General features: G+C 35.4%; 1 protein-coding gene across 1 annotated transcript; it reads left to right on the top strand.

Annotated features, from left to right (window-relative positions):
* The first annotated feature begins 324 nt into the window (after positions 1 to 324).
* Positions 325 to 13,605, top strand: LOC145285022 (uncharacterized). Its single transcript, XM_080134103.1, has 2 exons — positions 325 to 490; positions 11,672 to 13,605. The coding sequence occupies exons 1-2, from the start codon at positions 460 to 462 to the stop codon at positions 12,613 to 12,615; spliced, it is 975 nt and encodes a 324-aa protein (XP_079990229.1). The 5' UTR covers positions 325 to 459; the 3' UTR covers positions 12,616 to 13,605.
* The last annotated feature ends 1,477 nt before the right edge of the window (positions 13,606 to 15,082 follow it).

Below are 15,082 nucleotides of genomic sequence, written 5' to 3'. Positions count from 1 at the left end.
TTTCTTGCCAAATATTATATACAATAACTGGTTAAGGAAACTCAATGCTGTAGAAGAGTATATTGTGAATTGACCATGACTTTGCTAAGTGACGACGCATCAATAAAAAAAAAAAAGCAGAAAAAAATGTTGGTTATGGCGTGTTTTGCTGACATAGTTATACTTTAACAAAATGGTTTATCCGAAATAGAATTGAACATTGCACTGTCCCAAAATAAATAGTAAACATTTGATCAGACTTAAATTTACGCTCATAAATTAAACTAAACTAAACTAAATAATAATCTGGCAACATATGTGTCAATTTTTGAGTCATTTTTTTTCTTTCTGTTCAGTTTTTGGATTTATTTCATGATTTTGAAAGAAAGAAACAAAATAAAACAAGTATCACAAGTATCACATCATAATATACAGACAAAGACAAAGAATACCGCGAGACGACAAACTCACTAAGAAGGCATGTCTTCTATGAACGGTTCCGTCACTAAAGGTAAAACTATTTAAATTAATTTTTTATTATAAGCATGTTCATGGGCGACTTTCAATCTGGTTATGCTCGTATGTAAAAACTCCTTCGTCAAAACATGACCAGAGAAAAAATAGGCTTCGACAGTGTTCGCACTGATATTCATATAAACTCATAGAATTATGTCTCACATTAAATTTTTCATATATAATTATATGTTAATTTATTATTTACTCACTAGGAGTTTTCACGCAGGTTATCATCAAATATTACTCTTTGAGAACAACTTGTGGTGTTCCCTGGAGTCTGAGTGACAAGTTTTCCCAGATTTTCAGTACTCTTCACCTTTTTCAATACCATTTGCAAATTAATTTGCGTTATCATAACTACCGTTTACCATTGATTTTTTCGTTGGTAGCAGTCACACAGCTCATCATCAAAGATTTCTTATTGAGAACAGCTTGTGGTGTTCTCTGGAGTCTGAGTGACAACAAGTTTCCTTAGATTTCCAGTACTCCCCACTTATAACCTTTGCAGATGAATTTGTGTTATCGCAACGACCGCTTACCAATGATTTCTCGTTGGCAGTGACTATTAGTTTTCACTGGAATTTGGGTGGCAATAAGCCTCTCCAAGGTCCCAGTCTTCTTTGCACTTCTCCAGAGGAGGTCTGGCTTTCTCTCCTCGGTCTTTCCATCCTCCTTGACCCTCATTTATTTGGTGTGGCGCCAGTTTATGGTGACGTGCACACACAAAAAAGGAGGGCGAAAGTCAGGGGCGCATGGGGTTAACTTACAATTATACAGTTTCAGTTTTTATGATTCCATGTGATATTCCTTTGTATTTTACATCTATAGCAGTTTCTGTATGTCCGACTTGTGCCTATAACTCCTGTGTCTCTACACTCAAGGGTTTTTCTTAATATTTCAGCCGTTTTCATTATTGTTATAGGTTATATCTTCTCAGACATACCCCTGATTCCAATCTGTCCCATACTTTTTCCAAAGTTTTTCAGTATTGTTCCCAGTGTTCCTACTATTAGTGGTGTTATCTTGACTTTCTTCATCTTCCATACCCCTTTGAGCTCTCTGGCCAATTCCGTGCATTTGCTCCGTTTCTTTATCTTCTTGATCTTCACTCTGTGATCTGTTGGAACAGCAAAGTCTATATTCTGGCAAGACTTTTTCTTCTTGTTCTTGTTCTTCTTCTTGTTCTTCTTGTTCTTCTTGTTGTTCTTCTTCTTCTTTCCCTTGACACAAAAAAAGAAAACCACACGTCGTTGACTTTTTTGATACTCATGCAGAATATGGACCATGCTGAAGTAATAACGTTATTATTTAGGTATCCATTCTTAGCATAGGCAGGGGCGGGCATTTTGTAACTATTCAATGCTTTCACCTATACATGCAATAAACAAAAGATACAGTAAAGATTGAATTTAACTCCTACATAAAGTATAGCACGGTCCGTTTTCTACATAAGTACCGACTTTTTTTTTATTTAGAATCGGGAGGTTTGTTTCCAAATGTATTTCAGGTAGTGCGGATGAGCCTGAAGTGTTGTCTCACCTGCTATTTGCTTTCTTACTTCCCTTCACCACTTAAAATAGTTTCGTTTGGAAATTGGGGGGAAAAAAAGAACGCTTTTTAGTCATTAACTTTTGTGTGACGAGATGGATTTATATTCATTTATTTATCTATAGCTATATATAAAGTTGAGTTTTTCGTCACACTTACATTGATATTAACAGCCTGCATTTTCTATTTAAAAAATTATTAAAACGAACTTCTTAATATACTGAGTCATAGATATGCGAGCAACTAAATAAAGGTAAACTAATTTGCATATTCTTTGGAAAACGAACTTTCATTAATTAATTATACATTTTTTATGGATGATTGGTTTCATTTAACTATTAGACTCAATTCTATTTATGGATATTTTCTACATTGTGTATAAGTGCGTTGCATTTAGGATGATAAAGTTCTAGCATACGAACATATATATAACACGTGCCCTTGTTAGTGAATATACGGTACCTTTCTACCAAACTTATTTCTGAGTTTTTAAGCATGGAATGTAGAGAATTTAGACCTGTGGAACAATTTCGATTTGGTTTTTAGCCAGTAAAATAGTTGCTAAGGGATCAAAATTGAAAAAAAAAAAAAAAAAAAAGGTTGATTTTGGCAGGAGTAAATCGATAAAACCTGTTGTTTTTTCATATGCGAAAATGACTTCATAGCTTGGAGTCTCTTAATTTTTAACCATTTCTTATCTATCTAGCTCAAACGGTAGCAACCAATGCTGGACTATTAAATGTTTTTGTTTCGATTCTAGCTGATGGCGCTCAAGTCATTTAAAAAAATAAATTAAATCATTATTATATATTGGGTACAATATAATATTCAATAGAGAATTGGCTGTACGAAAATAAATAAGAAATCTGCATGAATTAAAATAAATTATTAAAGCATATTTTATGAGTAGGTCACACCCGGGGGAGGGCACTACTATATATTTGAGGGCTGCTGGAAAAATGATAAGATCGTTCTACCGCTCCAGTGGATATCTCACTGCTGATGCAATTATCTACCTGTATAAGAGCCAAGTATGTCCAAGGATGGAGTACTGTTGCCACATTTTGGCAGGAGCTGCTAGAAGACCTTATCCTCTCTTGACAAAATACACTTCATAGCCTTGTGAGGGATGCCCTTTTCTCTTCCCTGCAACCTCTTCTTGATGAGCCATTCCCCTAAGTAATCCAATTTACCAAATTTTACGCAAAATAATAAATAAAAACTTTGTAAAATTATCTTTCTATCGTCCAGAAACTTAACTAGCACTATATTTTTTCCATTCTTTTTTTTTTAAAGTGTCTTATTTCTTCTTTTCTTCGTAATTTTGGTTTTCCATCCATTTATTTATTTTTATCATCACTTGATGTTCTATTTTATTTTATTTATTCGCTTCGTTTCATGAGTTGATAAGGCAGGTCGGCTGTTCCATGTCTTTTTGTTTCCAAATCATCTTTTCCAAATTTTACTCACTAACTGAGTTTTCCTTTTTCAGCGTTTCTATTCGACTGCGTTTCTAATGCCCCCTTTTCTTCTTCGTAACAACAATTTATTTATTCATCCATTTACTAAGTGACTCATCATAGTATACACTTATGTTTTTCTTCCTAAAAAGGTTTTCATACTAGTAAATAAATTTATTATTATGATATTATACATTTTAAAAATCTTTAACTTTGAACTGATTGTCTTTTCGTATATGATTTTGTTTTAATTATACGTGTAAACAGTAATGTACCGGTCAGGAAGTAAGTAGAGCATGTATGAAAATTAAATGATAGCTAAACATTCAGCATAGGGTGAAATAAGGGTCAGTGAGGTGACATTTGAGCACCGGGTGACGTTTACTCTAGCTACGCCACTGCAAAGAACAACCTTCACATAGTTTCACCGAATTTCCAATGTCTGTATCCATCCTTGTCCAAGGCAAGACGTGAATCCAAATCTTATGAGATGTTTTCATTTTCGAAATGCACTAGTAACGGACATGAAATTCTTTTAGTATACATTTCTGTAATCTTGCCGCAATAACCACTCAATCGCTGTACATAACTATATCACCACAGAGTGGAACGATAAATTTGACTTCCTAAGTAAAACAACACTACAGCTTTATTTTAAAACTTTTATTGAAAAAATAAATTCAGATAACTTGATTATGTAGTAGAGCTGATATCTATTCAATGTAGCCGCCTTCAGCCTCAATCAATGCTTTGATACGAGTATAAAACTGGGAGCATACCTTTCCCACAAGCGCTGGCAGGAACTCAGCAAATACTCGGCAAATAATCAACGAATGGCGGTAATCAGGCTGGCTTTGGCGTTATGGGAGGTCATGTTTAGTGATGTTCTCAACGTATGACCAAACGAAGTAGCCCAGTGGGTCCAGGTCCGAAAGTGAAGGAAGGATACAAAGTCGTAGCACTCCTTCTGAAGCCAAGCCTGGGTCTCTTTGGATTTGTGGGTTGGCGCCGAGTCCTACTGCCACACTCAGGGTCTGCCAGTGGCCACTTGATTGTAACAGGGGGTCACGACACTCTTCAGCACATCCAGGTACACTTTGGTGTTGACTTTCAAGCCGACTTCGAAGATGTGAGGTGGTATGATGTGGTCCTCACTTGAAACCGCACCAAAGACCATAACCGTGACCGAAAACTTTGTTGAGCTGTGCCCTCAAGCGTTGAACCATCCGGATTTGCATTTTGAGGGTGCTGGCCTATTGTCATAACTTGATCGGTAGAGAGCATGAGTTGAACAATGGCGCATCTTCGATCTCGCTCATTGAACATAGTGTCACTTTCAGACATGGTAGAAGGCTCCTATTGCTCTTGGAATTTGTACACAACTGGCCAACTAGTAGATGGTCCGAAACAAAAAAAAAAAAAAGAAAGAAAACTGGTTTTCATCAAATGGAAATGAAATCATGTCTTTTTTATGGCAACAATTTTATCGTTCCACCCTGTACACTTTCGAGTTTTGCCGGTGTTTCTTCTTTTCTTTTTATGTTTTTGAAAAAACCGTTGTTTAACATCTTTTCTTTTATTTCTTCAAGCGTTACCGGAAGCTTCCTAATTGCGTTACACAACGGACTTGTTTTTATTTCCACCCTAGTTTGGAGAGAGGCAACGACTATACCTTCAAATGATTCAGTATATTTTGGAATACGTCTCGATAATAGATTAACATGACTAATGTTTGACGATGGGAGATACTCCATTTAATAATTGTGATTGAGGAAAATAGTCCTCTATCTTTGTAATCTCTTTGTAGCATGTGTTGGAATGCTTTTTTTTTATCCATAAATCGTTAGCAGTGGCTCATGGTGGTTTGGCACCTCCTAATTATATTTGACTAAATGGCGTCACTCAATAGAAATAATCAAACAAATTAAAAACTATATTTCTTCTTCTTCTTCTTCTTCTTCTTCTTCTTCTTCTTCTTCTTCTTCTTCTTCTTCTTCTTCAACAACAACAACAACAACAATTGTAGCAGCAGCAGCAGCAGCAGCAGTAGTAGCAGCAGCAGCAGCAGCAGCAAAAACTTGATTGTTTTCCATAAATTTTGATCATCGGTATTTTTAAATAATAACAAAAAAGCAGAAATCACCATATATAATTGTTTTTGTACTAATAAGTCACCACCTACCAAGGCCAAAGGCCACTCGAAGATAAAGTCTGGTTATTGGTAGTTAAACAAAAATTAATGAGAAAATTGACGATGATTAATCGAATTAGCTAAGTTTGATTACATTGACATTGGATTTGAAGATGACTACGTTGTAATCTGCAGGGAAGTCTTTCTGTGGCAATGTGTTTTCTCCAGACAGGAAGAAGATCGGTTTTAAGATATTACTTCTGACGTCAGGTGCACGGAGGAAGAAAGGAACGACTTTTCGCTATGGTAGTAAAACGAGTTCTTACTATACATTTGTTTTTTACAAGAGGGGGCCAGAGATTCGAGCTCAGTCGAACACTTTTCATGGAACTATTGATAGAGTAAGGAGTGACGAGCGACGTCTGTTCTGTGGGAAATGGGATGTAAAGAACAGAAGAGATTTTTAATTCTATAGTCACCACTTATCAACGCCTAGAGGCTATTCAAGGATAAAGATTAATGATAATGATCGGTGATACAGGAAATCGGATGAGTTAATTTATTTTAGAGGACTGTTTATCAATAACTTGTTCACGTGTAACATGAAAACGACATGTTATAGTCAGCTTTGAAGCAGCTCTGCGATATTGTGTTTCATAGATGAACAGTTCTGGGAAAAGGGCTTTGCTCATAAAATTTTCGTTCAGTTTTAGATACACAAAAAGAGTAAAGAAAATTGTTGTTAGTGTTTGTATCTAGTTGCGAATGTGTTTGTATCTAGTTGTGAATGTGTTTGTATCTAGTTGTGAATGTGTTTGTATCTAGTTGCGAATGTGTTTGTATCTAGTTGTGAATGTGTTTGTATCTAGTCGTGAATGCCTTACAGGGGGAACCATGGAGTGAGGCTCCACATGTGGCAACAATATTCCATCTTAGGATGTATTTGGCTCTTATGCGGGTAGAGGATTGCATCGGGAGTGAAATACCTTCTGGAGCGGTAGAATGATCCAACCATTTTTTCTGGTGTCCATGGCAACAACGAATTCGATGTATGTGTTCCATTTAGATCGGGAGTGAAGGTCAGTCTCAGAAGCTAGTCAAAGCATGCTGCTTCCTTAATGATCTTCACTAGAGTTCAAAGTCAATTTTTGTGCTCTATCTAAGCCACACAGAGTACTCCTCAGACATGGCATCTGAGGACGTGTCTCATATGTAGATAAATGATTACATGGGCAGTCTGATATTTCTGGATCTGTAGAATGATCCAATCGTTTTCCAACCACTTTAACAAAAGACTGTAAGTTTTAACATAATTCAATCGTTGTCCTATCCGTTTCAGTTATCAGCAAAACGATGACTGTTTTTTATCAAGAAATATTAGTCTATTCATGACACAAGTGTAATGCAAGCGGTAGTGACCTCAAACGAGTGAATCTATATATCTATAAAAGTAGGAATGTATGTGTGTGAGGACACTTTTCAACCTATATACTCAACAAATTTTTGATCTACAGACTTGAAAATTGGTATATAGTGTATTTATATACGTGGAAAACCTTTCAATCGGTTTATATCGGGGAAAAATGCCTGCCAAGAGGTCAAAATTGAAAAATGGATATTTGAGGGGGTCATCGGATTTTTATCTGTTTGTCAACGGTTTCATGACTGCGCATGCACGGTCATAAAACATGTTTCCTTATGTCAAGCATAAGCAGGTTTGAAAACACTCTTTAAAGAACATGGCAAGCTGGTCTAATGGTAATCGTAGTTGACTCACTGTTTTAGGTTTTGGTTTCGATCTCAGCTCGAGTATTTTTTTATTTACAAGAAGTGAACTTGCAGCAGTTAACAAACTATTTACTATAAGCGGATCAATGCCCGGTGCCAAAATGATTCGGCCACACTAACCAATCGGTTGACAGGGCGCATTGATTTGAGCTGTCCCCTTAAGGACTATTTTTAGCCCTTTGGGATTTCAGCTGCGATCGCCAGAGGGACGCCAGCAAGCGACCTATACAGACCTCTCTCACTCACCCCTCCCACTGCTACTTGTTGACGACTGCAGTCTGATGGCAGACGACACCTTCAAACAGACATTTACACTTTCTTTCTTTCTCTTCAGTCTGAGATACAATCTCACCTTTTCTAGATAAACCCTTTATTATTGTTTTGTTAAAAGTCGTCGTTTGGCTTTGTGTTTATTTACGTAATTATGAGGAGAGAAATGCACAATATTTCCCTCCTATAAACTCTTTAGAAAAACATAATACTCGCATACACATGTCTCAGTTTCGTTCGTTATTTTACTTCATTTTTCTTTAAGGAATTTAACGTTACGTTTAATAGCTGCAGTATTTCTGTTTATAATAAACAAGAAATCTGCATTGATTAAAATATGATACTTATTCGTATTTTACAACCGGGCAATGCCGGGTGGCCTGCTAGTACTCTATAAAACAAGTTTAATAAAGGTAAATCATGTTTACTTGTAATTTCGATTTCTTTTAAAAGAAAATTAAGATTTCGCTGTTAACTAGACATACTTACAGATTCTCTTAAATGCATTGATTAACATTTTGCAGTCACTAGACACAAGAAAATAAAACAATTACTTATAATCTGTTAACTAACATTGTATTACGGCATCTAGAAGTTTTACGCTCATTAAACAAGGTCATCGACCGTTAACATTGTAAAATAAATAAATAAATAACATAAATAATGTGACTTGTAATTTGGTTCTTTTTTAGAAGTTATAATTATCCCTTGTTTTATTTCCTTGGTTGTAGTCGCCATTTTTAATTTTGACTGAAAATGAAACTATTAAATTAATACTTATTCGTCGCCAACGTAATTTCTCTTAATCATACGTACAGGAAAAGCGTTTCATATTTATCGTTTATTTTTTGGGAGCAAGTCCACAGTTCAACTTAAATAAAATGACACGGGTACAGAAAAATCTTATTATGTACGCCAGGAAACGAAAATGTTATATTCTAAAAATTACGTAAATTGATCAAATAGATTCTTAATAAGGAAAAGCATTGTTTGAAGGATTTTAAGTAATTAATATGAAATTGTTAGCATAAAAAAGCTGATCTCGCAAGTTTTAATTATTGCTGAATTATCTGCCCTTCATTTTTCTTGATATCGGCGTGAGACAGCCCCTTTTTGTTTGTTCATAAAATAATAAAATTAGATTTTCTTAGTTAAAAATAAACCTGCTTGACCAATTTACGTTTTTTTTTGTTTTTTTTGTATACGACATCCTCGTTCTGTGACGGGTACGTACTACGAGCAAAATAAGAATGAAAAAGAGAAGAGTGTTAGCAATAGAAGTCTATGGGTATGGACCGAGACCAAAAAGCTAGGCATTTCTGTTGGAAGAGAAAATAATTCATGTACGCTTGTTGAAGTTCGGAGCTTGGTGGTAGCCATGATAGATTCTCCTTGACGAAGTTGAACACAAGGCAAAAAGCCCGGCTGGGTTGTGTGGAAGTTCTGACCACGAAAGAAGAAGTTACCATGCATTTAATCTTTTTATTAGCTCACGTGCTCATCTCGTCTGAGAAATGGCCTTTGATTGGGCAAGCCACAAGGGAAATTGAACGCTTGCATCAATCAGCACTGAGTTATAAACAAAACAAATTCAAACTAGTAAACTACTTTTGTTATAATATAAAAGTAATTATATATGTTTTAATTTAATTTAACGTTCTATTGTATTGGTTTAATATTTAATTGACACTGGATGTTTACTTAAAAAAGAATATATAATTAAATGCTAAAGATTTAATTAGAATTGAATAATTCCTCATTTTTTCGTAACTTTGAAGCAGACGCATGTGCTCATACAACTGTAACGTTGTCGTTCTCTCTAACGGGCCTAAACATTGTACGTAAAGACAGTCGCAAAGAAATTAGAACTTCGACACAAACTTTCCAGGTGCAAAAAAGTTTCTTTATTTTCTTTGTTTACCACACTAGCTGCCGATACATATTTAACACCTGTATGTTCTCTCTTTCTGACCGTCACATCGGTTGGCTGTCAATACGCGGCACCAAACACAGCTGGCTGTCAATACATAGCACCAGGCATAGCTGGATCTCAATCGAAGAGGTAAGAGAAAGAGCCGCGTGTGCTCGCCAAGCGTAACTTTCAACTTGCCACACGTCTTTTTTATTCTTTTTTTTCTCCTCCCTTTTCCCTCCGATCTCTATGCCTAAATGTGCATTCTGCTCCATGACGTCACGCCTATGCCTATACCATAGCGCAAAATGCTGATTCGGAACGTATGTCATCGCTTACTGACGGAACCAGACTGTGGTACACATCCCGCATTGTTAGTTTTTACAAAATTATTTACGCAAGTTAATCACTCGAACGGTAATATTTTTATATACTAACTGGTACAGATTATCAAAGCCCACAGGTGAAACAACATAGTGACAATTGATAATGATGTTTGAAACCGAAATTTTGATTATTAGATTATTATTTATTGGCTCAACAAGAATTTGTTAACATTGGACTTGAAAACGACCATGTTCAAATAAGCTGAGTAGCATCATCGTGGTATTGTAGACCACGGACACATAGTTCTTGCAAAGGAACTGTACTCAGGGAAGTTTCATTTAATTCTAAGAAGAAAGGAACATTATTTACAGTGTAGATAGTTGTAGATAGACAAGTTTCGTTGTGAATGTTTTACAGGTTATTTTAATCACATTAACTAGTTTATACCTGCTCCTTGAATCGTGTTGGTGTAGTATGTCATTTTAAACTTTTACTTAGCGTCTACTGTTTTATAAGTAGTCTGAAGAAAAGTGGTTCGTGGGCGAGCAGATGTTTGTGTGCCGAACAAATTATACATAGGTAGAACTTGTTACACTACAGTAAGTGAAAATTACACAGCTCGTTAGCCATGTAGTTAGTATATAAAATTACAAATTTGATTGATTTACCGTAATATTCTTTTAAGGTCTTCATACTATTGAGTGGCTTCATATTTGAAATAATTTTTTAAGCAAAACTTACTTGCTTGTAACTAATGACAACTATGCTGCCTATCTACTAGTTTGTGGATTATCAAGAAAGGTCACTTAGTTTAAAACTTGTTATGGGGTAAACTTATACATATTTCAGGAATAATAGATTTACGCAGATATTATAAATAGTTATGTCTAACATGTCGTGTGCAGCGATTCGTGGAAGTTATAGCCTTTAGAATCATGATGTATATTCCTGTAGCATAGTTTTACCACTGTGTCTTGATTATTACCGACATGCAAGTCCTAACATTGGCGAGGAATGATTGGATACTTACACCCCCCACAACACTGGTGACGAGGAATTCGAAACTTACACCACCACAATAAAATGTATTCATGTAATATTTTGATGTTACGTTAATTTCTTTTAATTCATAAAAAAATCTAATTAAAAAAAATCTTAATATGAGATTCAAACTTGAGTAAAGCAAGCGTAAATAACTAAAAGTAAAACATCTTAAAACTACTACCTTAACAAGGTGTACTCTGCCTATTCCTTTTTAGCCAACCACTCACATGTTTCTATTTGCGTGCGAACAAATAGATCCAAAAATCACCATAACTTTTTAATATCAATCTATGCCCCCCCCCTCTCCAAACTTTCAGGAAAAACACCCGTCTAGCTGAAACCATTATCAATAATTTCCCCCACTCTTTATCTGTGCCTAAACCTAAATGTAGATTCCATGAGCAAAGCTTCTTTCTTAGAAATGTACGCCTGTGGAACTCTCTTCTGTTTCCCTGCTTTCCAGTTGACTACAATTTGACTGTCTTCAAGTCCAACGTAAACAAATTCTTGATGAACCGCCATCTTAAGTAATCCAATTTACAAAATTTTCACTACTTACGATTACTAAGCTATAATCCCATTGACTACTGTACACCCCTTAACCCTTATGCTCGAGTGGCTCCCAGACCTTGATAAGTGATGATTCCTATGTAAAAAAAAAAATAGCACATATATTTTTTACTTTTTATTTTTCAGAAATGGAACCACCATGTACCCATTCACCTCCTGCTGCTCTCGTGAAAGGCGGCCAACTACTTATCTTCCAGTTTTCTTTTGTCGGCTTGATAATATTATTACATAGTGTACTCTTCATTTCCATACTTGCGTACAGAAAGCTCTTCTGGCCGAGCTACCATTACAGTCTTCTCAGCAGCATTGCATCGTCCATTTTATTTACTATAATTGCCGTGCCAGTTTCAATTATATTCGGAAATTCGCAGCGGCCGATCTTATATACGGTCATGTCTTGTAAAACATGGAGTGTCGTTTCTCATGTCCTGTGGGACGCTTCCATATTTAGCCTCATTTACCTGAACATAGATTTGATAGTTTCTCTCATGTGGCCACATATTTACCGTCTTAAGGCTTATCAATCAATTATAAAACTTACACTGATTCTTTTCTGGCTCTGCAGTTTCATAGTAAATATATTGTTGGTGGCAGCGATGCCATTGAAGACGGGTCATCTCAACCCCATTCAACCATGTCTACACATTGCAGGTCCCAAGTATTTTTTGGAGTCGTCGACATACGGTCTGATTCTTATAATACTCGCGTTTGCTTTGGCTTTCATACTTGCCAGCAATGTTCCTCCGCCACAGATTGGTCAAAAACTGACTTGCTGTATTTTCCCACTCCTTTTGCTGGATGGATTCATCATTGGACTGCGTGTAATCCCAGAGATTCTTCATTTGATCCTGATTCTTAAATCGAACCTCCTTGTCAATCCTTTCGATGAGAAATATTTGCTCGGACAACTCGACTTCATATCTTGGTCAAGTCTCTTCCTCTTACCGGTATTTTGGATACTGGATCCCAATACTAGACAAATTGTGATAATGACCTTCACCTGTCCCTTCAGATCGTGTGCGCGTGAAAACGCTCATTCATCTTCACCAGAAGACGAAAATCTTCATTAAAAGAGATTCAGTTTCTGAATTTGTGAAATGACGATTGATAATTTGTATTGTTTTTGATGATTCGGACTACTGTTCTCATTTTGAGTGTTATTTTTACAACGTTTAGATCGATGTAACCTCCGATTTTCCTCAGGTTTATCTTGTCAAACTTCGAAATCTACAGGCAATTTCGAACAGATTCCTTTATTTAACCCATGGGGATAGCATGCTCTTGTTCTGTCAGCCATGATTTTTTAGAAGTCCTAAGTGATTTGCAACTGTATTATGAGTGTTGCTCTCATTAAGGATTGAACCTTCCACCTCCAGAAGAGTGTAAATTTTACAACTGAAGATTCCCGAGTGTTTCATCTACTACAAGTTTGACAAAAAAATTACCCAGTTCAACAATATATACTTGAAAAAGGTCGGAGGTTATATCGATCGAAACATTGTTAAAATAACATTCAAGATGAGAACAGTCGTTTGAATTATCTAAAAAAAATACGAAAAATAATTAAGTTCATGTATCGACTAATTAAAGTTTTTTTCCCCCCTTAATCCACGAATTTTCAATAAATGTCTCATCTCACCAGGGGAAATGTTTTTAGCAAAATAATGTGTATGAGCTGTCATAAATTTCGCTATTTAGCATGTAGATTGAAAACTAAAAAGCTTGTATGAAAATTTAAAAGAAACCAAGATTAAAATAGAATATTCTATGGTGTAGTTAGGGCCAATGAAGAGAAATAGAAGCACAATCGTAAGATCCAAAGCAATGAAGCAAGGTATAATCCAGACCAAATGGAGAGGTTTTTAATGTTCAGATGTATGCCGATGAAGTAATCCATAAAGTGATTATCTATAATATAAAGCTGAACGTCTGTGTGGTCACGAATAGGCTCGTATATGGTTGACTATTATAGAAAACTGATCACATATAATGATAGAAGATGTATTGAGATACAGGAATGGGTATGTTTGATCTGGCATAATGATGATTCATTAAAATTGTGGGGTCTGCGTACGTGCCTGGTCCACAAAGTATGGAAATAAAAAATTAAAAAAAAACAAACGTTTACAAGTGTTTTTGATATAGATGTACATAATAATACTTTGATAAGTATGTTTTAATTTAAATAGGGATAGTATAATAAAATTGTGGTGTCTGCATTCGCGCTTGGCCTCCATAGAATGGAAATAGGCACAAACTTTAATAAAGACTTTTTATATCTATCTGCGTAAGTATACTTTGATAATTATGTTTCCGTTTGAAGAAATATGGTATAATAAAATTATGGGTGTTCGTTCGCGCCTGACCTCCATAGAATGGGAATATGTCACAAAGTTTAACAAGGTTTTTGAATATAGATCCACACAATATTGTGATAAGTGTTTCAGTGTGAACAGGCATGGTATAATAAATTATGGGGTTTATCTATTTTATTTTTACTTTCATCATATTTTGCTTTGGTTTTGATACCCCCAAATTCGAAGCTATCTCATTACAACCTTTCCTTTTCATAACCTATCATACTTTCATAAATCAGAGTCCATATTCTGTAGGCTGTTTTTGAACCCAGTCAACGACGAGTACTTTTGCTAATATATATATATATATATATATATATATATATATATATATATATATATATATATACGTGAGAATGAGGACACTTCTCAACCTATATACTCAACGGATTTTTATTTACAGACTCGAAATTTGTTATATAGAGTAGTTTTATCTGTTTGTCAACAGTTTCACGAATTTGTATGCCTGAATGGTTCACATGTCAGATTCATTATGTCAAAAATAGGTAGGTTTGGAAAAAATTTTAAAGAACGTGTCAATCTGGCCTCATGGTTATCGTACTTGAATTTAGGTTTTGGTTACAATCTAAGTTCGAGTATTTTCCTTTTTTGTTTGTACTAAACAAAACAAACCTTGTGTCCACTCTGTGAAGTTAGAACAAAAACAAAATGGTTGCCCATAAGGTCTGCACGACGACCCTTGGTCATTGTTCAAAAAACAAACATTAAACCAAATACTGGTAGAAACACATCAAATAAATGTCACCATTCGTGCGAAAATAGAAGTGTCAAACACCTGTTTAAGGCAGACGATTTGCAATCAACATTTACGATTACACAGCTCACAAACCATTAACATGCACATTTTTTCAATCCCTTGAAAAACACATAGAGAATCTCGCTACTTGTACTATTATACTACAGTTTTCTACTAAAATAGGGTACATCAAATTCGATCGAAACAGTGGCTCATGCAATTTTCCAAACTAACAAAGACTCTATTATTTAAAACTTTCTTAGTTATTACTTGCTCGTGCAGAAGCACGTATCAAACTCATTTCTACAATAGATATCAAAAAACACTTCCTCCGCAACTCACAGTTTTGTCAACTTCACTTAGCCATAAAAATGTATATTGCAACATGATAACATTCCTATCCAGTTCTTACATCCCAACTTC

This window comes from Euprymna scolopes, chromosome 9, assembly GCF_053919585.1.
Source record: "Euprymna scolopes isolate OS-2025 chromosome 9, ASM5391958v1, whole genome shotgun sequence".
Taxonomy (NCBI): Eukaryota; Metazoa; Mollusca; class Cephalopoda; order Sepiida; family Sepiolidae; genus Euprymna; species Euprymna scolopes.
This window is presented reverse-complemented; position numbering and strand designations above follow the sequence as displayed.